Source organism: Corella eumyota, chromosome 2, assembly GCF_963082875.1.
Source record: "Corella eumyota chromosome 2, kaCorEumy4.1, whole genome shotgun sequence".
Lineage (NCBI taxonomy): Eukaryota > Metazoa > Chordata > Ascidiacea > Phlebobranchia > Corellidae > Corella > Corella eumyota.
Genome location: NC_137491.1, coordinates 1,425,324 through 1,453,160, shown reverse-complemented (window position 1 = coordinate 1,453,160; position 27,837 = coordinate 1,425,324). Strand labels below are relative to the sequence as shown.

The 27,837-nt window shown below is 31.7% G+C and overlaps 2 protein-coding genes across 2 annotated transcripts; both read left to right on the top strand.

The window, feature by feature from the left end:
• The first annotated feature begins 539 nt into the window (after positions 1-539).
• Positions 540-3,504, top strand: LOC145741172 (uncharacterized). Its single transcript, XM_082558703.1, has 5 exons — positions 540-554; positions 703-863; positions 1,055-1,914; positions 2,032-2,118; positions 2,244-3,504. Exons 1-5 carry the CDS (start codon positions 540-542, stop codon positions 3,038-3,040), a joined length of 1,920 nt encoding a protein of 639 aa, XP_082414829.1. The 3' UTR covers positions 3,041-3,504.
• Positions 3,505-4,862: 1,358 nt separating this feature from the next.
• LOC145742733 (uncharacterized) lies at positions 4,863-8,252 on the top strand. The gene is made up of 5 exons (XM_082560522.1): positions 4,863-4,998; positions 5,361-5,521; positions 5,621-6,486; positions 6,597-6,689; positions 6,793-8,252. Exons 1-5 carry the CDS (start codon positions 4,984-4,986, stop codon positions 7,581-7,583), a joined length of 1,926 nt encoding a protein of 641 aa, XP_082416648.1. The 5' UTR covers positions 4,863-4,983; the 3' UTR covers positions 7,584-8,252.
• Positions 8,253-27,837: the final 19,585 nt, after the last annotated feature.

The following is a 27,837-nucleotide window of genomic DNA, read 5'->3' as shown; positions in this document are numbered from 1 at the left end:
TTAAATGCACAATAAAAGTTTAATATTGTATGAATATTTGTATTTATGTCAGTTTTTCGATTTATTGATATCGATAAAGAATTTCTTGTATGTTAATCACAAAATATATTTGATATACTGTTTGTGGGGGTCATTCAGAATTACAAGGAATCTGAGAAGGGCATACAGTTGACATTCATATTGCTAAGACAAAGAATTAAAAACAAGCACAACGTTAACTAATTTTAAATCAACAACAAAAGGTTTTTAACAATGTTGATTTCAAAAGATAGCTGGGGTCTGAAGTGGAGAAAAGGCTAGGTGCTATTAATTACAAAAACAAAAAACTTGACTGTAAGGACATAAATTCTTGACGTAGTTAGGTCAAAAAGTGCAAAACAAAAATATGGGGATGTGATACGTACCTCCCGCAATTCTGTTTAGTAAGATGTTTTTTAAAACTTGGATATTTTTAACGAAATTGGGATTTGCAGATTTTTTTTAAATTATTTAACTAAAGCACATTATTAACAGCTTTAAATTAAAACAATTCTGCAGCAATGGAAACTAAAGAGGTAAGACCCTAACTTAATAGGTTTTATTTAAGAAATCGCAATAACCCAGAACATATGTATAAGAAAGATTAACATTTTGATACATAAAAATAAGATGTGCTAAAGTGTAAATAAGTTTTTACCAAACAACATTTGCTACAATTTTTAGGTAAGACTATACCCAGCAGATGAGTTACAATGTGTGGTTGATGAAGACACAGGAAATCTTGGAAGTGGATCATATGGAATGGTTAGACTCGCTTTTCATAATGTCCTAGGCTCAGTTGCCATTAAATGCTTTTCTGTACTAGCCAACAACGCCGAAAAAAAGTAAGAAGAAGGGTTGTGTTAGTGTTTTATTGGTAGTGTGTAACAACAAGACTTGAGTTAAAAAAAACAATAGTCCTATTTTTTACGTGGTTTAATTTTATAGGGTTATAGTTTTAAGTTAAAAATTGTGCAAATGCCCATATATCATTTTCTAAATCCCAAATCCAATATAAATAAACTATTTTTGACAGAATTAAAAAAGAATTGGAGACTTTAAACAAGATCAACCATGCTAATGTTCTTCGTATTTATGGTTGGACTAAATGGCCGAATTCCATGGGAATTATCATGGAGTACCTTCCCGGAGGTAGTCTGAAAAGCCTTCTGCTTTTTGAAAATGCAAGTCTAGATTTCAGTCTTCGTGTAAGAATGTCGTTTGAAGTTGCTGATGGTCTTGCTTTTCTCCATAATTTGAACAGTACCAAAAGGCTTACACATGGAGATATGAAACCTGAAAATGTGCTTTTAACTAACGATCTTCATTGTAAAATTGCTGATTTTGGAGGAGCAGATATCTCTTCCTGTAGCACGTTTTCTACAAACAAAGTTTCAACAAATGTGGCAGAACACACTCTTCCATATACTGCTCCTGAGCGTATAAAAAATCCCTTTGTAATGTTGCACCCACAACAAGACGTTTATAGTTATGGTGTCATTTTACACATGATTTTAACCCGAGATGATCCCGTTCCCGCTAACATGGACTCTATGATATTTCGTAAAGCTGTTGGGGAAGGTAAAAGGCCTGATACAAAAAAAGTAAATGACTCAAAAAAAGATCTGAAAAAAAAGGGCCGACTTGAAGATGTCAAATTGATTGAGGCATTAGAGATTGAAATGAAAAAATGCTGGAATGGGAATCATAAAAAACGCCCTACCATGGTTCAAGTCAGAGATCAGCTAAGCAAGATGTTGAACAATATGGACATATTTGCGGTTTTGCTTAGTGTAGCAGACACGCTAAAAGAGATGGCACTAATTCAACCAACGATCGACAATAATCAGTGTATTTCTCTGTCGCGTCTAAAACCACCCGACTTCGTAACAAGGGGTATGCTAAAAGTTTTTTGATTTTGATTTTTTAAAAACCCTTAAACCCGGACAAAAAATAGCTTATAGGCCAGGCCTTCGTATATTTAAATTAAACTTATTTTCCATTGCTATTTAGATCAAACTGTGAAACCCAATCCTTCACCATTCAAAGCAAGCTTATCACCACAGGACTCCATTGCAACCGTAATTAGCAAAATTCCAGGTAAATCATTTTTTTTTAATCGTAATTGGGTTGTTTTAAAGATACATTTTGTATAAAAGCATTCGTCGCAATTCAAATCAAGTGCTGACCAAAGTTCATTGCTTAATAATTTATATATTTTACAGCAAATTCAGTTCAAAAAGTTAGAACAGATGTGGTCCAGGTTCGTGTTTTGTTAAACGAAGGAAAACTAGAAGAATCTTCCACAGTGTGCGAAGCTCTAAGTGAATATTTAACCGAAGTTACTTTTGATACTAAACTTTGCAAAGAAGTTGTCTGTTGCTTGGTAGAAACTGCTGGTAAGCTCACACAAAAATTGCAAAACAATTCGTCCCTTCAATTGCTGGCGGGGGCGTTCAAGATCTGTCTGCTTATTTTAGATTCTGACACAAAGTTAAGAAGCTTAATCAGCATAGGAAATGCCATTCAAGATCTAGTTTTCATTATCCACAGACAAAAGTTGGAACCTGGCATAAAATCTACTGCGATTCCGCTTCTGCAAGCTCTTCTTACAACTATTAAGGCTATAGGCAATGGTAAAAAACAGATTTATGCCCAAGTTCTTTCGCTGTCCTTGTACTATCTGGGAAGGTGCCATGTGTACGTGAAGGAGTACGATGAGGCCATTGATGCTTTAAGCTCAGCGATCAAAATCCGCATAGAGACTTTCGGTGAAAATGCTGCAAAGTTGGCAGTGCTTGGTCAGTGTTATGTTATGCTTGCAAATGCAGAGAAGGCTAAAGGTGATCTTGTAAAAACAGAAAAAAATTTAAGGGCCGCCATTGCTTCGTTTCAAAAAGCAGAAGATATAAGTGAGGAGACCAAACGAGATGTTATCAGGGGGTTAGAAGAATCAATTAAAAAGCTTCACTTAGCACCTAATGTGGAAGCACTAATTTCACTTCTTATGTTATTAAAATAAACTTTAACTAACAAAATTTGTGTAGCTTATAACTTAAAACTAAGTTAAAATGGCTTACTTTTAAATCTATTGCTGAGGGTCCTGTTTTAAGAATAATGTTACTAATTATAAACTAAAGAACAACCTTAACATATAGTTTTTAAAACATAAGCACCTTTACTTAAGTGTAGCTTCTTTTTTTATTTATTCTTCCAACAAAATTCTAACTAACCAGATTTTAATAACTCGAAAATATTACAACATGCCGTTTACTAACAACTTAATAGTAGTCTGCTGGTTGTATTCTAAAATTAAACAGATCACGTGATCATTGTTTTAAAACAAAATCCCATTGTTTAATCACAATCGTGTTGTAAAATATCATGTTACTGACTTTAGGGCTAATATAAAATAGATTTTGCTTTAAATTATTTAATTAAATCGTGACTTGTACAAATGTTTTTAATTTTTACTTTTATTGTTATTTTTTTAGAGGTGATTTTTAAAGTTAAATATTATATTTATTATGAGGTTTTAATTGTGTGCTAATTTTAATGCTGTAAATAAACAAATATAAGTTTACACAACTTCTTTCTTTACATTTGTTTGAAATGAGTTATTCAACGTTAACAAATAGCTAATACGAGGCATGTATATACTCTTTAACGGACAATACTAAAGTACGGGATGCGGGATAGTGCGGGGCCATATATAAACGTTAACAAAAAATCGCTGAATGCAGAAAGGGCGGAATTTTTATACCCTACCCTAATCTTCCCTTGTGCTTTATAGTTGATTTTGCATCATTCGTCGACCTTTATAGCTAATCCGCATCATCCCTTAGCCTTTTAGGCAAACACCGCAATTATCCCGCAGTAAAGTACAAAAATACCGTTCCGTCCCGCATTACGCGAATTTTCGTTAACGTTTATATACGGCCCCGCACTATCCCGCATCCCGTACTTTAGTATTGTCCTCTTTAACTTAGTGTTAACTAAAATGTACACATACTTACCTTTAAAACAAGTGTCAGATAGTAGCCATTCAAATGCAAGTTAGATGTTAGCAAAAATTCGCTTTTAAAAATCAAATATAGCTGATACAAGTAGAAAATTTTAAAAAGTATTGGATGTGTAATGTTGCGTAAAATATTCACAATAAATAAAACACATTTTTGGGCTTTTTTATCGTTTCATGTATTTTTGTGTATTAGTTAAATAATACTTTGATGTTATTCAAAAGAATAATGCCAGTCACCTACTTAAATACCAACCAATAGGTTTATGTTATAAAGAAGATAGGAAAGCGTAGGCTAAACCTACCAAAGCAAAGAGAGTAAAAAACATTTACTTTTGTTTTGATGTGGGGGAAAGCACATCTGAGACCACAAGTATAAAACTTACGTTTTACTTAAGCACAATATGTTGAGTCTGTATTACCTAGTAAATAAAAGGTAATTAGGAACAGCAGTGTATTTATAACTACGTAGTTTTTAATTTAAAGATTTTACTTATTTAATATCTTTACTAAAATGTGAATTTTAAAATTAAAAAACAAAAATTGCCAATTTTTTATTAAACGTGTAAACATATTTACCGCTACCCTGAACTAGAATGCAAATAAAAGGCAGAGAAAACCTCATACTAAATATAATAAAGAGCTACAGCAAATAAAGAAAGCATACGCCACATTCTAGTGAGCTATATTCAGCCACCCGTTCAGGTAAACAGAGAAAAGGGAACTAAAAACTGTATTACGACTTTTGCAGAAGTTCTTATATAATATACAGGTTTTATAGATGAGAGTCATTTTTAGTTAGATTTAAAACAATATTTTATATATTTTACAGGGGAATTTTTATGTAATGATTAAGTTTTTATTACTTAAATGCAATTTTAAGCAAATGAAAAAATTTACTTAAAGCGAATTTACGGATTTTCTTTTTACAAAATCAACTTGTACAAATGGCAGATCGACAGGTAAAAAACTTTATATGGTTTAAATTAAAATATAACTTTGAAAAATACTTAACTAGTAGTTTAAGTGTGTTTGTAGGCTTAATACATGTACATACTTTTGTTTTCCGACCGAGTATTAAATTACCTCTTTATTGAACTTTTATTGTTCGTTTATTAACCCGACCTTAGGCTTTGAGTTGGGCATATTAAAAAGTGTTTTTGTTTGGTTTGTGATAATATAGAAGCAAAAATAAATTGAAATATTAACTATATAAAAAAATGTGATTAATTTAAAGCTTATGTTAAGAGATTTTTTTTTTTTTTTTAAATTTAAACTCATGTTATTGTCCCAAACGTTTAATAAAATAATAAACATATCTTAGGTACGATTATATCCAGCTGGTGAGCTACAATGTGTAGTTGATGAAGACACAGGGAATCTCGGAAGTGGATCGTTCGGGACAGTTCGACTTGCTTTCCATAATGTCCTAGGCTCAGTTGCCATTAAATGCTTTCCTGTAGGAGCCAACAACCCAGAGGATAAGTGAGTTATTTGAATCAGCGTTTAATGCGCTTTTGCTTCTACGAGTAAGGCCAAGATTAAACCTTTGTTATTCAAATCTTAAATTACCTTTTTCTGCAGAATTAAAAGAGAATTGGAAACTTTAAACAAGATCAACCATGCAAATGTTCTTCGTATTTATGGTTGGGCTAAATGGCCGAATTCCATGGGAATTATCATGGAGTACCTTCCTGGAGGCAGTATGGGAACTCTTCTTCTTAAACCAGAGGCCAATCTTGATCCTTGTCTTCGTGTTAGAATGTCATACGAAGTTGCTGACGGTCTTGCTTTTCTCCATAATTTGTACAGTACCAGAAAGCTTACACATGGAGATATGAAACCTGATAATGTGGTTTTAACAAAAGATCTTCATTGTAAAATTGCTGATTTTGGAGGAGCCGAAATTTCTACTTGCAGCACAGCCCCAAGAAACCTTAGGTCCAACACGGGTTCCGAATATACCCTTTTATATGCGGCACCAGAGCGTTTAAAAAACCCATTTCTGAGATTACACCCACAGCAAGATGTGTACAGCTATGGTATCATTCTACATATGATTCTAACCCGAGACTATCCCGTACAAATGCATATGGTAGCTAATACTGAGGTCTTTTCTAAAGCTGTTCAAGAAGGCGCCAGACCCGGTTTGGAGGAAGTTGACGACCTAAAAAGGGATCTTAAAACAAAGAGAAATTTGGCTGACGCTAAGTTAATCGAAGCATTAGAGATTGAAATGAAGAAATGCTGGAACGGGGATCATACAAAACGCCCCACCATGGTTCAAGTTAGAGATGAGCTAAGCAAGATGATAGACGATCTGGATATTACGAAAATCCTTCTTAGTGTGGCTGACACTCTTAAAGGAATGGCAATCATTCAACCAAAGATCGACAAAAACCAGTGTGTACCTTTGTCACGTCTAAGTCCACCCGCATTCGTCATTGGCGGTAAGTTAAAGTTATGCACAAATACGATAACATCTCTTCTAATTTTTTTCTTTAAAAAATATTGCATTTTGAGAATTTTAGTTTAAAAATTCTTACGTTCTATGTTATAGATCAAACTGCGAAGCCCCAACCCAAAGCATCCCCAGCAAGCCCGTCAAACCAACCTACAGTTGTCCACGCAACTGTTGTTAGCAGTAACACCGGTAACTTATTTCTATGTTTTATCCTAGTCAACTGTATTGTAACGCTATGTTAAAGGTAAATTCTATGGTTGGGTATTCATCATATTATCAATTCGTTATACAGATCCGGTTAAAAAGATTAAGGCAGATGTTGTTCTGGTTTCTATTTTGCTTAAAGCCAACAACTTAACAGATTGTGCATTAGTTTGTGATCGCTTGACAGCTTACATTGACCGAACTACCTTGAAACCACAAGTGTGTAAAGAGGTTGTCTGCTGCTTGGTAGAAACTGCTGGTAAGCTCACACGAAGATTGCAAAACAAGTCATCTCTTCATATGCTGGCAAGAGCGTCCAAGATCTGTCTCCTTATTCCAGATTCTGATACAAAGTTGAAGAGTTTAAACAGTGTGGGAAATGCCATCGAAGACCTAGTTATCATTCTTTACAAGCAAGATATGGAACCCGGCATCAAATCCGTCGCAATTCCGCTTCTACAAGCTCTTCTAATGTCTATTAAGACAGCGAGCGATGGCAATACTCAGATTTACACGCAAGCCGTTTCGCTGTGCTTATACTATCTAGGAAGGTGCCATGTGTACGTGAAAGAGTTCGATAAGGCCATAAGTGCATTAGGCTCTGCAATTAACATTCGTACTAAAACATTTGGTGCTGCCGCTGGAAAATTATCAGCGCTTGGCCAGTGCTATGTTATGCTTGCAAATGCAGAAAAGGCTAAAGGTGATCTCGTAGAGGCAGAAAAAAGTTTAAGGGCCGCCATTGCTTCGTTTTTGAAGGCAGAGGATATGAGCGCGGAGACCAAACGAGATGTTATTAAAGGGTTAGAAGAGTCAATTAAGAAGCTGCACTCAGCACCTAACATGGAAGCACTAATTGCGCTTCTAATGTTATTGTAAAATAAAACATGACCCCATATGGGTTTATTCTGCCATCTGACTTTTAATAAATGTAAATATTGACTGATAACGAGTTCCCTTTAACTTTGCTGACTGCCTAAACGGCGACATTTTTGTCAGTTAGAAATATAATCAAAAATACACTAAAAAAATAAATAAAAGCCAATTTAATTGTGTAGGTTGGTATATTAAGGTGTTACAAACCGAATTGAAACTAAACGAACAAATTTTAATTCTTTTAAAGGCTTAAAAATCAAGTTAATCTTAGATTTTTATTTCTGTTTTACAAAACTAGTAGTCTGTCAGTTGAACAATAAAGTAAACATATCACGTGATATTTGTTCCGTAACAGAATACAATTGTTTAATCACAACTTATCTTGTTGAATATAAAGTTGATATTTTACTGCATTGCCATTAAAATAAAAATGGCGACAATAGTTGGCTGGTTGTGTAAATATTTTATTTGTGATAACACTTCGTGTTGAAGCGCATTTTAATTGAATTATCGCCCTTTTTCTCTCTGTACATAACACTATAAATTACTATATATAGTTTTACTTTAACCAAATCACTGATTATATTATTATTATGTATCTTTGTTATTACATTCTAACATATTTTGTTTTAATGTGGTTGTAAATGAACCTTTTTTAAATAAAAACACTAAATTTAAATGTTTTTTCTATTTAATAAAGTGTATTTAGAGAGTTTTAAATTTAAGTTTATTGTGAAAATACTATTTTGATAATAAAGTTTTAACACATTAAAGACTTTGATATTAAACTTCAATGCAAATTAAAGTTATCGACTAATTACACAGCAAACCAAAAAAGGGTTTTGGCAAACAATTAACAGTCTGACACTTCTTTATTCAGCAAACAGTTAACTACATCTTGGTAAATAAAAAACACGCTAAACAGTTTGCACATTTGCGAAAATCTAAAATATGGAAGGGCAGTATGCTTATTTAAATAGTATTGTTAGCTAGATTTTATAGCCTAAACTTTACTGTGTAACTATTAAATTGTTTTGTCTGCAATTTTAGGCAAAAACCTAATATAAAAATATAATAGGTTTTTAGGATTACCAAGAAAATTCAAGTTAAGTTGAAGCCATGACTCACAGACAGGTAAAACCTTCTATAATTAAATATTGAATCTTTAAATGCTGTTTTTTATATACATTTATAATTAAGGTATAACACCTATTTTCAGGTTAATCAAGGGCTAAAAATAATCTTTTATATCAACTTTAGATTAGTTTAACTTCGAAAAATTAAAAATTGCGTAAATTTTTATCCGGAAAAATATGATAGCCATAATATTAAAAAACTATTTTAAACATTCTGCCAAAATGCTAACATTGCGCAAACTACACACCCTGATATTCTCTAAACTTTTAATAAACTTTAAAATAATTTCTTAGGTCCGAATCTACCCTCCGAATGAGCTACAATGTGTGGTTGATGAAGACACAGGAAATCTTGGAAGTGGATCGTTTGGGACAGTTAGACTCGCTTTTCATAATGCTCTAGGTGCAGTTGCCATTAAGTGCTTTGCTATGGGTGGTGATAACCCAGAAGATAAGTAAGTTGGAGAAGCTTTAAGACCGATTATTTACGTAAAAATATGTTTAAAAACCTGTTGTTGTAGTTTAAACTATACTAACGCTGTATTGTTAAAGCATAAAAAACTTTTTACTTGATCTACTTGAAACAGAATTAAACGAGAATTGGATACATTAAACAAGATCAACCATGCAAATGTTCTTCGTATTTTCGGCTGGTCAAAATGGAAAAGGTCAATGGGAATTATTATGGAGTACCTTCCTGGAGGCAGTATGGGAAGCCTTCTTCTTAATAAAAAAGCAAATCTTGATCCTTGTCTTCGTGTAAGAATGTCATTCGAAGTTGCTGATGGTCTTGCTTTTCTTCATAATTTGTACAGTACCAGAAAACTTACACATGGAGATATGAAACCTGATAATGTGGTTTTGACTAGGGATCTTCGTTGTAAAATTGCTGATTTTGGAGGAGCAGAAATCTCTACTTGCAGCGTGGCACCAAAAAAGGTAAATTCCAAAAAAGGATTGGAATATACGCTTTTATATGCGGCACCAGAGCGATTGGATAACCCATTTCTGAAATTACATCCACGGCAAGATGTATACAGCTATGGTATCATTCTACACATGGTCTTAACCCGGGAAAATCCAGCACCAATGCCTATGGTGGCTAATACAGAAGTTATTACAAGAGCTGTTAATCGAGGCGTCAGACCCGATTTGGATGAAATAGATAACCTCAAAGAAGACTTGAAAACAGAGCGAAAATTAGGCGACGTGAAATTGATCGAAGCTTTAGAGGTTGAAATGAAGAAATGCTGGGACGGAAATCCTACAAAGCGACCCACTATGGTTGAAGTTAGAGATGAGCTAAGCAAGATGATCGACGATCTAGATTTTACCAATGTACTTCTTAGTGTAGCTGACACTCTTAGGGGAATGGCTCTTATTCATCCCAAGATTGACAAAAAACAGTGTGTACCCTTGTCGCGTCTAAATCCACCGGACTTCGTCTTTGATAGTAAGTTAAAAATGTGTTTATATTTTTTTATTTAATTTTTTTTTCTGTTTATCACGAATAATCAAGGGTGAGAAATTAAGTAGGTTGTGATTAACATATTACTGTTTAATATTTAATTGGCATTTCAATATTTTTTTTTCCTAGTTCAACCAAAAGTGGAACCTTTAACACCCCCTATAAGCCAGTTAAACAAGTTCCCTCTTGTCCAGGCACCTTTAGCTACTAATGAGAAAGGTAAATAACTCATACTTAAATGTGGTCCCTATTTAAAATTTTAGCCAGCAAAATCATTGAATATGCATCATTACAATATTTCTTTTTCTTAGATGAACCTGTAAAAGCTGAGCTTCATACAGACCCGAATAGCCAGTCAAACGAAGTTACTGATGTCCAGGCACCTGAAGCAAGCAGTGAAAAAGGTGAATACCCTTTTCTGATGTTGTAGTGTGGCTTATTTGTAATGTTATCCTGCAATTTCATAAAATATTCTATTTTTTTTTCTTTTTAGACGAACCTCCAACAGACTCTGTAAGCCCGTCAGTTACTGTTGTCCAGGAACCCGAAGTTTGCAATCAAAACGGTAAATTACGCATACCTTAATAAAAGGTTTCAGTAGTGCCAATTTAAAATCTCCAGCAAAATCATAAAATATCGTCCCTAAATTTGTATTTCTTTCAGATAAACCTGTAGAAGCTGAACCTCCTACAGACCCAATTATTCAGTCCAACGAAGTTACTGCAGTTCAGGCACCTGAAGCTAACAAAGAAAAAGGTAAATGACATGTTTTGATGTTGTAATAGTGCCTATTTAAAATGTTATCCTGAAATTTCATAAAATAATATCCTATTTTGTTTTTTGTTCTTTTAGATCAACCTACAACAGATCCAGTAAGCTCGTCAAATCAAGTTACCGCCGTCCAGGCACCTGTGGTTAGCAATCAGAAAGGTAAATAACTCCTACTTTATTAAGTAGGTTTTAGTTGTGCCTATATGATGTTTGCAGCAAAATTACGGAACAATGTCCCTAAAATAAGTTTTCTTTTTTTTCAAGATGAACCTGTAAAAGCTGATCTTCATACAGACCCAAATAGCCAGTCAAACGAAGTTACTGATGTCCAGGCACCTGTGGCTAGCAGTGAAAATGGTAAATAACCTTTTCTAATGTTGTAGTGTGGCTTATTTGTAATGTTTTCCTGCAATTTTATAAAATATTACCCTATTTTGATATTTTTAGATGAATCTCCAACAGACACTGTAAGCCCATCAAATCAAGTTCCTGCTGTTAAGGCACCCGAAGTTTGCAATCAAAACGGTAAATTACGCTCACCTTAATAAAGGTTTCAGTAGTGCTTATTTAAACTCTACAGCAAAATCATAAAAAACGTCCCTAATTTTTTTTAATGTTTCAGATAAACCTATGAAAGCTGAACCTCCTACAGACCCCATTACCCAGTCCAACAAAGTTACTGCAATTCAGGCACCTGAAGCTAACAAAGAAAAGGGTAAATGACATGTTCTAATGCTGCAATAGGGCATTTTTTAAATGTTAGCCAGCAAATTTATAAAGTAATGTCCCTAAAACAATTTTTCTTTCTTAGATCAACCAAACGCGGAACCTACAACACCCCAAATGAGCCAGTCAAACGAATTCCCCCTTGTCCAGACACCTTTAGCTACTAATGAGAACGGTATTTAACTTTCAAGTGGTGCCTATTTGTAATGTTAGCCAGCAAAATCATGAAATTATTTTCTCCCTTAGATGAACCTGTAAAACCTGAACCTCATGCAGACCCAATTAGCCAGTCATACGAAGTTAATGCAGTCCAGGCTCCTAAAGCGAGCAATAAAAATGGTGAATAACGTATCTTAATGTTGTAGTAGTGCATATTTTAAATGTTAGCCTGCATACTCTTAAAATGATGTCCCATATTGTTTTTTTTTTCTTTTTAGATCAATTTTCAACACACCCAGTAAGCCCGTCAAATCAAGTTATCGCTGTCCAGGCATCCGTAGTTTGCATTCAGAAAGGTGAACTTATACCTTAATAAGTATATTTTAGTAGTGCCTACCTAAAATCTTCAGCAAAATTATAAAATATCGTTCCTAATTTTCTTTTCTTTCAGATAAACCTGTAGAAGCTAAACCTCCTACAGACCCAATTATCCAGCCAAACAAAGTTACTGCAGTTAAGGCACCTGAAGCTAACAAAGAAGATCAACCTGTAAAAGCCAAACCTCAAAAAACCCCAGTTATTCTGTCAAATCAAGTTACTGCTGTCCGGGCACCCGTTATTGGCAAGCAAAAAGGTAAAAAGTTTTCTTAAAAATCATAAGATAATGTTTCCAAACTATTACACTACTTTGCAAATCTAATACTATTATTTTATATAGATCCCGTTCAAAAAGTCAGGACAGATGTTGTTATGATCTGTGTGCTTCTTAGAGTTAACGATTTAAAAAAATCTGCTCAAGTATGTGATCGTTTGGTGAACTACTTAAAGGAAGCCAAAATCAGTCCGGAGTCTTGCAAAGATGTTGTGTGCAGTTTGGTGGAAGTTGCTGGTAAGCTTACACAAAAACATCAAAACAGGCCAGCTCTTCATATGTTGCAAACAGCGTCTAGCATCTGTTTCGACATTGAAGATCCCGATACAAAGTTAAGAAGCTTAAACAGCATAGGAAACGCCATAGAAGATCTAATTATCATTCTCTACAATCAGGATAAGGAACCCGGCATCAAATCCATTGCAATCCCAGTCTTACATTTTCTTTTACATGCCATGAAGACCACAAGCTATGAAAGCACAGGAATTTTTGCTCAGGCTACTTCGTTTTGTCTTTTCTATCTGGGAAGGTGCCATGTGTACGTGAAAGAGTACGATGAGGCAATCAACGCATTAAGTCAGGCCATTAAAATTCGCATCAATGCTTTTGGTGAAAATGCTGCAAAGTTATCAGCTCTTGGTCAGTGTTATGTTATGCTTGCAAATGCAGAGAAGTCTAACGGCAATATTGTGGAGGCGGAAAATAGTTTAAAGATCGCCATTGTTTCGTTTCAAAGAGCAGAAGATATCAGCGAGGAGACTAAACGAGATGTTATTAGGGGGTTAGAAGAATCAATCAAAAAGATTAGCTCAGCACCTAATATGGAAGCACTAATTGCGCTTCTTATGTTAATGTAAAAGGTGTGTAAATTTTATTGATTAAATCTTGCAACAGCACCTGATAAAAATGTAAATATTGATTTTGCGAGTAGCCTAACTTTGCTGACTGGCTTAACAGCGACATTTTTTGTCAGTCGGCTAGATAATCAAACATACAGCGAAAAATGTAAATTAAATGCAGTTTTAATTATTAAGATTGGTGTTATATTTTGTTTCTAATTTATTTTATTTAAAAGAACAAACTTCAATTCTTTTAAAGACTTAAAAATCAATTTAATCTGCTTTTTTATCTCTGTTCTACAAAACTAGCAACCCGTCAACTAAATGACAGTAAACATGTCACGTGATTATTGGTCCGTAACAGAATACCATTGTTAAATCACAACATATCTTGTTGAATATAAAGTTAATATTTTACTGCATTGCCATTAAAATAGAAATGGCGACAATAGTTGCCTGGTTGTGTAAATATTTTATTTGTGATAACACTTCGTGTTGAAGCGCATTTTAATTGAATTATCGCCTTATTATTTTCTGTACATAACACTATAACTTACTATATATAGTTTTATTTTAACCAAATCACTGATTATATTATTATTATGTATCTTTGTTATTACATTCTAACATATTTTGTTTTAATGTGGTTGTAAATGAACAATTAACTTTTTTAAATAAAAACACCAAATTTAAATGTTTTTTTTCCATTTAATGAAGTGTATTTAGAGAGTTTTAAATTTAAGTTTATTGTGAAAATACTATTTTGATAATAAAGTTTTAACACATTATAGACTTTGATATTAAACTTCAATGCAAATTAAATTTATCGACTGATTACACAGCAAACCAAAAAAGGGTTTTGGCAAACAATTAACAGTCTGACACTTCTTTATTCAGCAAACAGTTACTACATCTTGGTAAATAAAAAACACGCTAAACAGTTTGCACATTTGCGAAAATCTGAAATTTAAAGGCAGTACTAAATATGTTGATTTAAATAGTATTGTTAGCTAGATTTTATAGCCTATTTTTTACTGTTTAACTGGTAAATTGTTGTCTGCAATTTTAGGCTAAAAATAAATATAAAAATTAAAAAGTGTATAGAATAAGCAAGAAAAATTTAAGTTAAAGCCATGACTGAAAGACAGGTAAAACCTTTTATAAATAAATATTAAATCTTGTTTTATATTGTAAGTTAAAAATTTTTATACAAATTCTTTTAATATTATTCATTTAATATAAAAATCATAACTTTGTTTTTTGAACCTTTTTATAAACATTTATAATTTAAGTACAACACTTATTATAATGTTTATATAGGGCTATAACTAACATTTTATGTCAACCTTAAATAAAGTTTAACCTTGATAAATTAAAATGTGAACATTTTTAGGTACGAATCTACCCTCCGAGTGAGCTACAATGCGTAGCTGATGAAGACACAGGAAATCTTGGAAGTGGATCGTTTGGGACAGTTAGACTTGCTTTCCATAATGCTCTAGGTGCAGTTGCCATTAAATGCTTTGCTATGGGTGGTGATAACCCAGAAGACAAGTAAGTAGGAGAAGCTTTAAGACCGATTCTTTACGTAAAAATATGTTTAAAAATCTGTTGTTGTAGTTTAAATTATACTAACGCTGTGTTGTTAAAGCATAAAAAAACTTTTTAACGGGACAATTTATCTACTTGAAACAGAATTAAACGAGAATTGGATACATTAAACAAGATCAACCATGCAAATGTTCTTCGTATTTTCGGCTGGTCAAAATGGAAAAGATCAATGGGGATTATTATGGAATACCTTCCTGGAGGCAGTATGGGAGACCTTCTTCTTAACGAGAAAGCAAATCTTGATCCTTGTCTTCGTTTAAGAATAGGGTTCGAAGTTGCTGATGGTCTTGCTTTTCTTCATAATTTGTACAGTACCAGAAAACTTACACATGGAGATATGAAACCTGATAATGTGGTTTTGACCAGAGATCTTCATTGTAAAATTGCTGATTTTGGAGGAGCAGAAATCTCTACTTGCAGCGTGGCACCAAAAAACGCAAATTCAAGCGAAGATTGCGAATTTACAATTCCATATGCGGCTCCAGAGCGTTTGAAAAACCCTTTTCTAAAATTACATCCACAGCAAGATGTATACAGCTATGGTATCATTCTACACATGGTCTTAACCCGGGAAAATCCCGTACAAATGCATGTAGTAGCCAATGTTGATGCATTTGTGAGAGCTGTTTGTCGGGGTGCCAGACCCGATTTGGATGAAGTGGATAACCTTAAAAGAGATTTGAAAACAAAGCGAAAATTAGGCGACGTGAAATTGATCGAAGCTTTAGAGATTGAAATGAAGAAATGCTGGGACGGAAATCCTACAAAGCGCCCCAACATGGTTCAAGTTAGAGATGAGCTTAGCAAGATGATCGACGATCTAGATTTTACCAATGTGCTTCTTAGTGTAGCTGACACTCTTAGGGGAATGGCTCTTATTCATCCGAAGATTGACAAAAAACAGTGTGTACCCTTGTCGCGTCTAAATCCACCGGACTTCGTTTTTGACAGTAAGTTAAAATTGTGAAGCTAGTGGTTTATATTTTCTATATTTTAAGCCTAAATTATTATTTTTTTTTTCTGTTTATCACGAAAAATCAAAGGCGAGGAATTAAGTAGGTTGCTAATAACAGATTAATGTTTAATATTCTTTCCTAGTTCAACCAAAAGCGGAACCTTTAACACCCCCTATAAGCCAGTCAAACGAATTCCCTCTTGTCCAGGCACCTATAGCTACTAATAAGAACGGTATTTAACTTTCAAGTGGTGCCTATTTGTAATGTTAGCCAGCATAATTATGAAATATTTATTTTTACAATATATTTTTTTTCTTAGATGAACCTGTAAAACCTGAACCTCATGCAGACCCAATTAGCCAGTCATACGTAGTTAATGCAGTCCCGGCACCTAAAGCTAACAAAGAAAAGAGTAAATAACATGTTCTAATGCTGTAGTAGTGCCTATTTAACATGTTAGCCAGCAAATTTATAAAATAATGTTCCCAAATTTTGTTTTTTCAGACAAACCTGTAAAAGCTGAACCTCTAAAAACCCCAGTTATTCCTTTAAATCAAGTTACTGCTGTCCAGGCCCCCGTTATTGGCAAACAGAAAGGTAAAAACCATATTGTTACACCAGTAATTTGTGTAGGGCCTTAAAATTATGAGATAATGTCCCTAAACTACTGCACCACTGCAAATCTTATACTAACATATCATATAGATCCCGCTCAAAAAGTCAGGACAGATGTTGTTATGATCTGTGTGCTTCTTAGAGTTAACGATTTAAAAAAATCTGCCAAAGTATGTGATCGTTTGGTAAACTACCTAAAGGAAGTTAAAATCAATCCAGAGTCTTGCAAAGATGTTGTGTGCAGTTTGGTAGAAGTAGCTGGTAAGCTTACACAGAAACATCAAAACAGGCCAGCTCTTCATATGTTGCGAACAGCGTCCAGAATCTGTTTCGACATTGAAGATCCCGATACAAAGTTAAGAAGCTTAATCAGCATAGGAAGCACCATCGAGGACCTAGTTATTATTCTCTACAAGCAAGATATGGAACCCGGCATTAAATCCGTCGCGATTCCTCTTCTGCAAGCTCTTCTAATGTCCGTTAAGACCGCAAGCCATGGGACCACAGGAATTTATGCCCAAGCTAGTTCGTACTGTCTATTCTATCTGGGAAGGTGCCATGTGTACGTGAAAGAGTACGATGAAGCCATTAACGCATTAACCCAGGCCATTAAAATTCGCATCGATACTTTCGGTGAAAATGCTGCAAAGTTATCAGCTTTTGGCCAGTGTTATGTCATGCTTGCAAATGCAGAGAAGTCTAACGGCAATATTGTGGAGGCGGAAAATAGTTTAAAGATCGCCATTGTTTCGTTTCAAACAGCAGAAGATATCAGCGAGGCGACTAAGCGAGATGTTATTAGGGGGTTAGAAGAATCAATCAAAAAGATTAGCTCAGCACCTAATATGGAGGCACTAACTGCGCTTCTTATGTTAATGTAAAATGTATGCAGAGATTAAACTTTATTTATTGGTTTAACCTTGCAACAGCACCTGATAAAAATGTAAATATTGATTTTGCGAGTAGCCTAACTTTGCTGACTGGCTTAACAGCGACATTTTTTGTCAGTCGGCTAGATAATCAAAAATACAGCGAAAAATGTAAATTAAATGCAGTTTTAATTATTAAGATTGGTGTTATATTTTGTTACTAACCTAATTCTATTTAAAAGAACAAATTTTAATTCTTTTAAAGGCTTAAAAATCAAGTTAATCTTAGATTTTTATTTCTGTTTTACAAAACTAGTAGTCTGTCAGTTGAACAATAAAGTAAACATATCACGTGATATTTGTTCTGTAACAGAATACCATTGTTTAATCACAACATATCTTGTTGAATATAAAGTAAATATTTTACTGCATTGCCATTAAAATAAAAATGGCGACAATAGTTGGCTGGTTGTGTAAATATTTTATTGGTGATAATACTTTTGTGTTGAAGCGCATTTTAATTGAATTATCGCCTTATTTTTTGTGTGCATTAGATTTTAAATCACTATATTATCACATATATTCTTTGTTATATTATATTTTGTTCCAATATAATTGAAAATAAATAATTTTATACTGAAGGTAAATTTAATGTTTATTAAAATTAAAAAGAGTATTAAATATTAATAAAGGATCATAAAAATCAAAAAATGAATAAAAGTAAAGAAATAAAAATGAAAAAAAACTTTTAAAAATTAACTATAATAATAATAGGAGGTAGCCTAATTAGTAAAGTTCAAACTAAATATTTTAACATTTCTTAGGGTAAGTTACACACAAAAAAATGCATATTACCCTTATTTTTAACAAAAAAAAAAAAAATTTTACGGCAAAACTTGTAGTTTTGCGACACAAAATGTGACACAATAAAAACAACATTCCATTTTACCCAAATTGAGGATAAATCGAAAGGTAAATAACCCGAGATCATAAACCGTGGCATTTTTCTTCACGTTTTAGGGTCTCAGGGACATCACCTACCGAATAGTATTCCTAAATATGTTCTCTCGTTAGATGGCGATGTTAAAATGTAAAAAGTACATTCAATTCCGCAGTAAATAAATTAACGTTCATTAGTGTAACAAACTGGTCATGGCATTAAACTACCAGCCGAAAAGTTTCGGGTTCAAGCCACACAAATTGCGTCTTTGTGCCCGGCGCTTACGAATAGCTCAAACACAACAGCACACTTTTCTTAATAAAATACAAAACCTAACACTATAAAATAAATAAGGTTAAATTAATGTTAGTTTGATCCAGGGTTAATATTACAACTCTAGCAAAAATGACTAGCAAAAAAAATCCTTGCACAACACTGTTGTGTGACCAAGTATTTTACAATAAAAAACAAAACGCCCAAAAGCAAAAATCTTGCAAAAAAATGAGCTAAAAAAACGCCAATAAAAACGCTAAAAACATTTTAACAAACTCGTAATAACCAAACTATTAAAAATATAGAAAACTAACTAATTCGAGTTGATAGTAAACCAACACAGCTAAGTTAGAGGGCTGCATAGTTATCTTCGAGATAGTTTAAACTATACAACCTACTACCTCATACGTGAATAGTTCATACAGATTCCAAATAGGTTTAACGAGCTTTGAACCTTAGACCCTTCACTTCACAAGCAAAGCGCAATAAATACTTAAAAAAAAACGTTAAATTAATTTGTTAACTTATTAAATATTAATGATGTTTAAAAATCTAAGAAACTACACAATTTTTAAATAAATATAGTAGCATGAATTTGTTGTCAACTAATTGCTGACGTCAGCAAATGACGCAGTATGACGTAAGTTCGTCGAGTCAGACACCCATAAACTCGAGCTTGAGACTTGTTAATTCAAAGAACACAAGAACAAGTAAGTGAGTGGCAGCTTAACGATATAGCTCCAAAAAGAATGATTTTAAAAAAGTGAATTAATAAATTTTTAATTTTTTTTATGTTTTTACCATAACCGACGTTTTTTGGGGGGCAAAAATGTGACGTCATACCCAAGCACAGCTTACGTCATCCCTGAGCACAACTTACCTACGTTATTTGAAGCACAGTTTACTTACCCAGGAACGTTATCCCCAGACACAGCTTACCTACCTAGGGTTCTCCCTAAATCAATACCAAAGTAAGATAATTAACCACGGAGTTTTTTTTACAGTTTTTGTTTAAACAAAAGCTTTGGGTACTGGGTGCTGAACATGAAAATACGAACCAGAGTCTACAATTGCAAAATCAAATCTTCGAATCTGAAAAATAATAAAAAAAAAGTTAAAATTTAAGGAAATTGTGACAATAATAATAAGAATAATAACTTTACGTTGTTATGATACTTTTTTTAGATGGTTAAGTACTTTATTTAAAACTTTAAACGCAGCAAAATTTATTAATCAGAAGTAATGCAATGGAATAACTAATTATTTTTACCTAAAGTTTCATATTCACATTTATAACCAGGATTTTGACCCATTAGGGTTTAGTATTAACAGACAGATAGCTTATACATGTCCCATATTCACTCTTGAACCCAGTGTTAACAGATAGCTTATACATATCCCATATTTACCATTGAATCCAGTGTTAACATATAGCTTGTACATGTCCCATATTCACCTTTGAACCCAGTGTTAACAGATAGCTTATACATGTCCCATATTCACCCTTGAACCCAGTGTTAACAGGTAGCTTATACATATCCCATATTTACCCTTGAACCCAGTGTTAACAGATAGCTTATACATGTCCAATATTAACCCTTGAACCCAGTGTTAACAGATAGCTTATACTTGTCCCATATTCACCCTTGAACCCGGTGTTAACAGATAGCTTATACATTCCCCATATTCACCCTTGGACCCAGTGTTAACAGATAGCTTATACATGTCCCACATTTACTCTTGAACCCAGTGTTAACAGATAGCTTATTCATGTCCAATATTTACCCTTAAACCCTATGTTAACAGATTGCTTATACATGTCCCATATTCACCCTTAAACCCTATGTTAACAGATAGCTTATACATGCCCCATATTTACCCTTGAACCCAGTGTTAACATATAGCTTGTACATGTCCCATATTTACCCTTGGACCCAGTGTTAACAGATAGCTTATACTTGTCCCATATTTACCCTTGGACCCAGTGTTAACAGATAGCTTATATTTGTCTCATATTCACCCTTGGACCCAGTGTTAACAGATAGCTTATATTTATCCCATATTCACCCTTAAACCCAGTGTTAACAGATAGCTTATACTTGTCCCATATTCACCCTTGAACCTAATTCTACAGAAAATTCACGTCACCTATAATTAACCACATGTTAAAAATTATAGAAAAAGAAGCAAAAATGAGAATGGTTCTGTTTATATTGGACAGGAGCCAGGGTTAAAAAGCGTTTACATACGGAAGCAGCAGACAGACGAAATCAATATTTTGGTCATATGAGTAAGTCTAGTCGATACGTGATAAAAAATCACTCAAATATATTTATTTAAGAAAAAAAAGCTTTAAAAATAGAAAACACAAGTTGACCTAACAATAACCATAAAAAAAACTTTAAAAAACACTTTTACTTAAAAAATAACCTTAATTGATGTAGACTATCAAAAAAAAAACATAACAAATTTTTTATAAAAAACACAAGTTGACCTAACAATAACCATAAAATTTCTTAAAAAAATACAAATTTACCTAAAAATAACCACAATTGATGAAAACTTTAAAATAACATAACAAAATTTTAAGCCATACTATACATCCTTATAACCTATATTACCTTTTTGCTTTTAAAAAATATTAATCATGTTTGAAAAATGAACTAAAATCTAACATTTTTTGTATTTTTAAAATACAGTTTTAATTTTTATATTTTTTAACTAAACGCAATTTTCTACTCGTAGTAATTTAGTATGACAACCGTCAAAAACAAAATTATTTTGTTTTTTTCTTTTTTTTAGGCAATAACAAAAAATATTTATAACTATTTAAAAATACATTTTATCTCAATTTTACACAAAAACGCTAAAACTGTTTTGAAAAACAATTAAACTATTTTGCAACATCTAAAAAAAACACCAAAAAAATTCCAAGCAATAACAAAAAGGAGTTAAATTAATAATTGTTTTTAATTATATCTTTTCACACCAACAACTACCACAATTAAAAATATTCAATAAACAAAAAGTTGTCAAGTTTTAGCCATTTTAATATTCTCCTAGTCTTTATTTCTGCTTTATTTAATTTAAAAAACAAAATTTTTTACTTAAAATTTTTTTTTTTTCTTAGTTTGATTTTTGTTTAACTTATAAAACTCCACCACGTATGACGTCAAAATATATTTTATTAGCGTCACTATAGCTTAGTTAAATATATATATTTAAGTAATGTCTACTAAGAACGTTATTGGTTAAAACTTTTTGTGACGTATATATATAAACTAAGACGAATTCCAACTGCGTCACAAATACCAAACAATACCACATTATCTCGTCATAATGGGTGGAGCCGCTACAACACAAAACCGTGTTTTTAAAAACACTAAACTTTAAATCAATACACAAATTTAAAAATTTGAATTTGTAATTTTTCAGATAAGTTTTGTTGATGTATTCAAAGTTTTCGTGTTTTGTTTGGTAATTACGTTCCGTGGTCACGTGACTAGTGACGTCATTGCAAAAATAATAATATAAAAATATTATTTTGATGAAGTTTTGTAAAAAAATTAAGTTTTATTTAAATTTTAAATTGTCAAAATGAATAAAAAATATTGTAACCTATAGTAGAAGGTCAAATGTTATTTATAATTAAGGTCAAATTTACTTAAAAATGTGTTTTTGGACTTTCTTTTTTCCATATATGTTTATTTAACGATTCTAGGCGCTTGTATAGGAAGATAAAATAACAGATTACCGAGTATTGAGTCATAAAGGGAGAATTTTGTCTGGGTATAAAAACTAGAATTCGAATTCCTGGCTGTCTGTTGAACAGTTTAAAGTACTTGACATCGAGGCATAGACTAGGTAGCTTGCGTCTGCTTATGCTCAAAAACCACATTCACTCTAAGCTCTCTCTTTATGGTAACTCTTCAGCGACGATACACGTCTATTTAGACTCGCGTTGGTCGTGTGATTGTGTGTTACGGTTGGTAAAGGGTTAGAAACGCGAAACCGCGCGATTTCAACATAAGACCGAGCCGGACCTAACCGAAAATTGGAACGCCACGATTTTTTAACCCATAAGAGGTTTTAGTGACATCAATCAAGCTAAATCGTTAGACAATGGTGACGTGTGCTAAACCTACGTCACAGAGGGATTGTCTGAAGTTCAAAGAAAGACGATTGTGAGTTACATCTGCCGTTTGTTTGTTGTTAAACAGAATTTTTGGGTGAAAAATTACAAAAAAATAAAAAACACTTTAAGGCCTTTTTATGCATTATTTAATATCAAAATATTCGCAAAAACGTTATTAAAAAATGTTTAAGAGAATATCTTTAATTTATTTTTAAACCCATTATAGTTAAATTACTTTTTGCAAATTTTCTTGAATTTAGAAACCAAAAAAACGTTTTTTAACAAAGAGAAAATCAACAACAACCAAACAAGAATAACAATTTGACATTTTTTCTGTTTTTTTTTTTTTTATTTGGGAATTTCCAAATAGCAATGTCTGTTTTAAATTTCAATGTGAAGTCAAATTAAATTGGAAAAACAATTTAAAAATGCTAATAATAAATGCATCAACTACTAAAATAACTCAGTTTTAAAATTTTTAGTTTTTAAATTTTTAAGTTTTAATATTTTAAAAATATAAATTACAAAAATTTTATTAATTTTAGGACTATCTTTTTAAAATGTTTTTTTTTAAACTATTAATTGTGACAATTTATTCGTGAATTGGATGGCATTTAATTAATTTTTAACGTATTTTTCCATTTATAAATAAATAAACCTTAAAAAAAACTAAAAATATTATATACAACCTAAAACAACAACTAAAATTTTCAAGAAAAAATATTCCAACCCAAACTAAAATTGCTTTCACAAGTTTCATGACCACACAAAACCTATAATCACGTCATAATAAACCAATATTACGGTGCCATGTATGATCAGCTAAGCGTGCAATCAAACCTGACGTAACAATCGAATAAGTGACGTCACAAACAATAATGACAATGCACTTAAGGCTAAAAACTTGCTGCATCATTAAAGAAATATTTAAACAAAAGAATTAAAACAAATACAAATTTCATCAATTTCTAAAGTTAATCTAAAGTAAATATTAAATTTGTTTGTGTAATAATTGCCTAAAATCTATACAAAAATTGCTTTTTATATAAAATTAAAGTTTAAAGTTACAATTTTTTTATAAATTCTATCAATAATAATATATATTTAAACAAAAATATAAAACTTTAGATATATATAAAAAAGTACATTTAAGTAATGTATTCTATTATAAAAATGTTTATAACATAAGTTATAGAATTTATTATTTGATTTTTAGGGAATGATATTTTGCTCAACTAATTTTAAGGATATTTTTATGATAAAAATATTATTTTTAGTTTTGCCAAATTTTATCAAAACCCCATAACTGTAGTTTAATTTTACAACCCAATTCATAGATAATAATTCTGTCTTTATTTTAGCTTACAAATACATCCTATTTTTAACATTAAAAATCATGTTTACATGGACACATACCTTACCTTGTGCAGGAAATAGATCTCAGGTATTTTTAACTTAAACTTTATCTGGTTTAAGTGAAATTTCTTTTTTCCAGACATTAAAATAAAATAGATTTTTCCTCTAAAAATTAAAAAAGATAATAATATTTGTATTAGTGGCCTTTAGTAACACAATTTTAAATAAAAAAAGACAGTTTTAAATATATATACAAGTTTTTTGTAATAAAATGTCTAATTTTTTTTTTTTATTCATATATAAAAATTTAAATTTATATATATTCAAATTTTTCGAACAAAAATGGCGTTTGTTACAAAAACGTTTAAAAGCCTAAAACTATCTTACGTAATGTCTTGCCTAAAATAAATTGTTTAATTCAACGCAACTTTTAAACATTTAACACTTGACATTGATAGACAAAAAAAATTAAAAATCGATTCTGAATTCCAACACGTTTTTTGTCTAGTCTTAAACATGTAAAACCCCCTCCCTTCAAAACGACTGAACCACCCCTTACACCAGAATAATAAACCAGAAACTGAATGAATATCAAATACAAGTTTAGAATAAAAACGGGGCGGTAGAAAAGTGCTAAAATATCAAATTTCAAGTTGATTACAATTACGTTATAGTTCCCAAAATACATTGTGACATTATGAAGCAATGACGTCACCAATCGAAAGCAACTCTTTTCCAATCCGTAGCCAAACTTCACTTACTCTACGAAAGGTATTTGCACCAGGTTTTAAAGAACTAATATATAGGCAATAACTAATATTGCATGCACGTTTGCATACACCGGTAAAGCGTGCCACGTTATATAACTTATTTAACCGTTGACCTAGTTAGTATACTAAATATACTGGCATATAACCTTAGCTATGTTTAGATACATATCTTAACACTAATTGGTTCCCGTGTAATTTAAATATACACATTTGACCGGTAACTACTTGTTTAATAACATCTCGACCTGACCCTTATACAAGTCCACCTCTTAATGTCTGCTGTTCTCTTGCCGAACGTCACGTAAATTGAGAAAAAACCTTAAAAGAGAACCATTCATTGAACAGCGGCCTTGCCTAGCACAGACATAAGAAAGAATCTAAGCCGGGCCTACGTTTTTCTCTTTCAACAAACAAGGCTTAAATAAAGAATAAGGCCTTAGCGAGTAGCTGAGCGCACCTCGAACATTTTAATGTTAGGTAGAGGCTGCTGGCATATTAAGCGTGTGTCTGCGGTTGGGCCTTAGAACAACGAGCTAGAATCGTTTATATTTGCTGCCTTTTCAGGACTAAAACAACACATTTTGTGCTGATGGTATTCTATATAACAAACAAGCTAAACTTTTAATGTGATTTCTGTGTAAGCTATTTTTATGGCATTTCATGCTTTTAAAATATTTAAATATTATATTTCATTTCAAATCACGCCAAAAAATGTTTATGTTTTATAAACGTTTTTTAATTTTTATTTTATTTAAACTAGTTTTTTTATAGAATATATTTTATAGATCGTGATAAGTTTAATGATTTCTAAAATTTTTTAGTAAGAACGTATATTTTAAATAAATTTAATATTACAAATAATATAAAATAGTTGTTTTTAAAAATATTAAAATTCTATAAATTATTAAAGTTTTTTAAATACTTTTTTTTAAAACTTTAATATCCAAAATAAATATAACTTTATAAAATGTTGGGGTAATGGATTTAAAAATTATTTTTCTTTATGTTAAAAATCAGCTGATGTGTTTTTTTAAAAGATTTTGTTTTGTTATGGGCATTAAATGTAAAAAGGGTTTAAAACCTAATAACCTAACAATACAACCCAGGGTATTAACCTGTAATTCGCTCTTGGCCTACATATTTTAATATCTCAATATGAGCAATCAAATAAAATATAAGATTGTCATATTGCGCAATTTAACAAAACGAGAGACAAGTTTACATGAATAAAAGAAAAAGGCGATTTTAATAAAAGAAAAAGGTTGAAAATAACGCAGGTCGACACGTAGGTTTGTACTTAGGATGTTCGATTCAAAAATTAAATAAATTTATAAAAAAAATTATTAAAAAACAAATTAAAATAATAAAATGTCATGTTTAACATAAAGGTATAACTTATATTATATAAATTAAAACAAAAAATCTTTAAAATGTTAATTTATTTTAAATAAATTTTTATTTTGATTATTACAAATTTTAAGAATTAAATTTTAAATTGATCTAAAAAATTAGGAATTTGATGGAAACGCTTGTGCATGCTCATGAAAGAAAGTGAGAGAGAACCCGGTGCGATTCGAGAGAGGCGAGAGAAAAAGGAGCAAATTCGGCGAAACAGTTCGAGGTGAATTCGTAAGTGACTTAAACATAGGTCACGTGACGAGTCTAGACGAGTCGCAGGCTTCGCTAAAAAATGAAAAACGGCCGCCGGTCGACGGGTCAACCTCAAACCAAAGGTGGACGTGACTGCAACAAGGAAGCGTTCATTGTGTCGAATAAAGGGCGCGCTCTGAAACAATGCCTTTTAATTGTTAAAACAACAATCCTTAAACAGTTTAGATAATCAATAATTTTATAAAATTAGAATAAAATAAATACACTTTTTAATCAACATTTTTTATGCAACTTTTAAAAAACTTTTATGTAAAAATAATTTTATTTTATTGTTTTAACAAGTATGCATTCGATATAACTTTCTGGGACATTTTTTATTGATTACATAATTACAAAAATTACATTTGCTCTTTCCTGCCTCAAAGTGGCAATTCAACTTTAGTAAAAACTTTTTAATATTGTTTTTATGTAATATTAATTTATTCATGGGTTTTACTATTTTTAAATTACTCATGTTAAGTTATGTTTTTTATTTAATAGTTCACATTTTTATTTTTTATTTATTTACTAAAAAAATAGTAACTATTTTAGCATTTGTTTAAATTAGTTTGTCAAATTTTTGTTCCGTTAGATCGCAGTATTGAGTAAAATATATTTCGCACGAAATTTGTAATCTTAAACTTTATACACTTCTTAGTAACCAAAAATTTAAGATTACTAAAATAAAATTATCAAATTTTAAAACTTATAAAAAAGTAAAAATTAAATCTACTTAAACGAAATTTATATTATTTAGATTACTTAGGTCTAAATAATTTAATTAAAAAAGATAATAATTAGGTAAAAAAATTAGCTAAAACTTATTTACTAATTTTAATATTTCAAATATGAAAACTTACCTTTTAACCACAAGAATTAAATTTCAAGATGGCGTAGCCCTGTTGTTGTTTTCTCCTTTTGTTCGCCTCGGTTAAATTCTAAACAAGGAAAAGAAAAAAAGTAGCCTACAGTAATAAACCGATGGGCGAGATTTTTGTGCTCAAACTGTCGGCTACTTCGACCAGCTGTAGTGTAACGCAGCATGATTGCGCAATACAGTGTACAACTGAAATTAGTTGGTTTTTTGTTTTAAGATGTGTAGAAATAGTTTTTTATTGAATTTAAATTGCTATTTAGCTTAAAATAGAGTTGCAATGTTAAAAAACTATTAATAATTTAATTTATGTCAGGGAAACATTAATTTATAAAATTGTTTATGACGTCATAAGGTGTTATAAAAGTTATTTTTTTTTGTCGTTTTAAATAAAAAAATTTTCAGTTTTTTGTTAGCGAACTGTTTTCAGTTTTTAAACTCTTTTTTATCGGTTTAC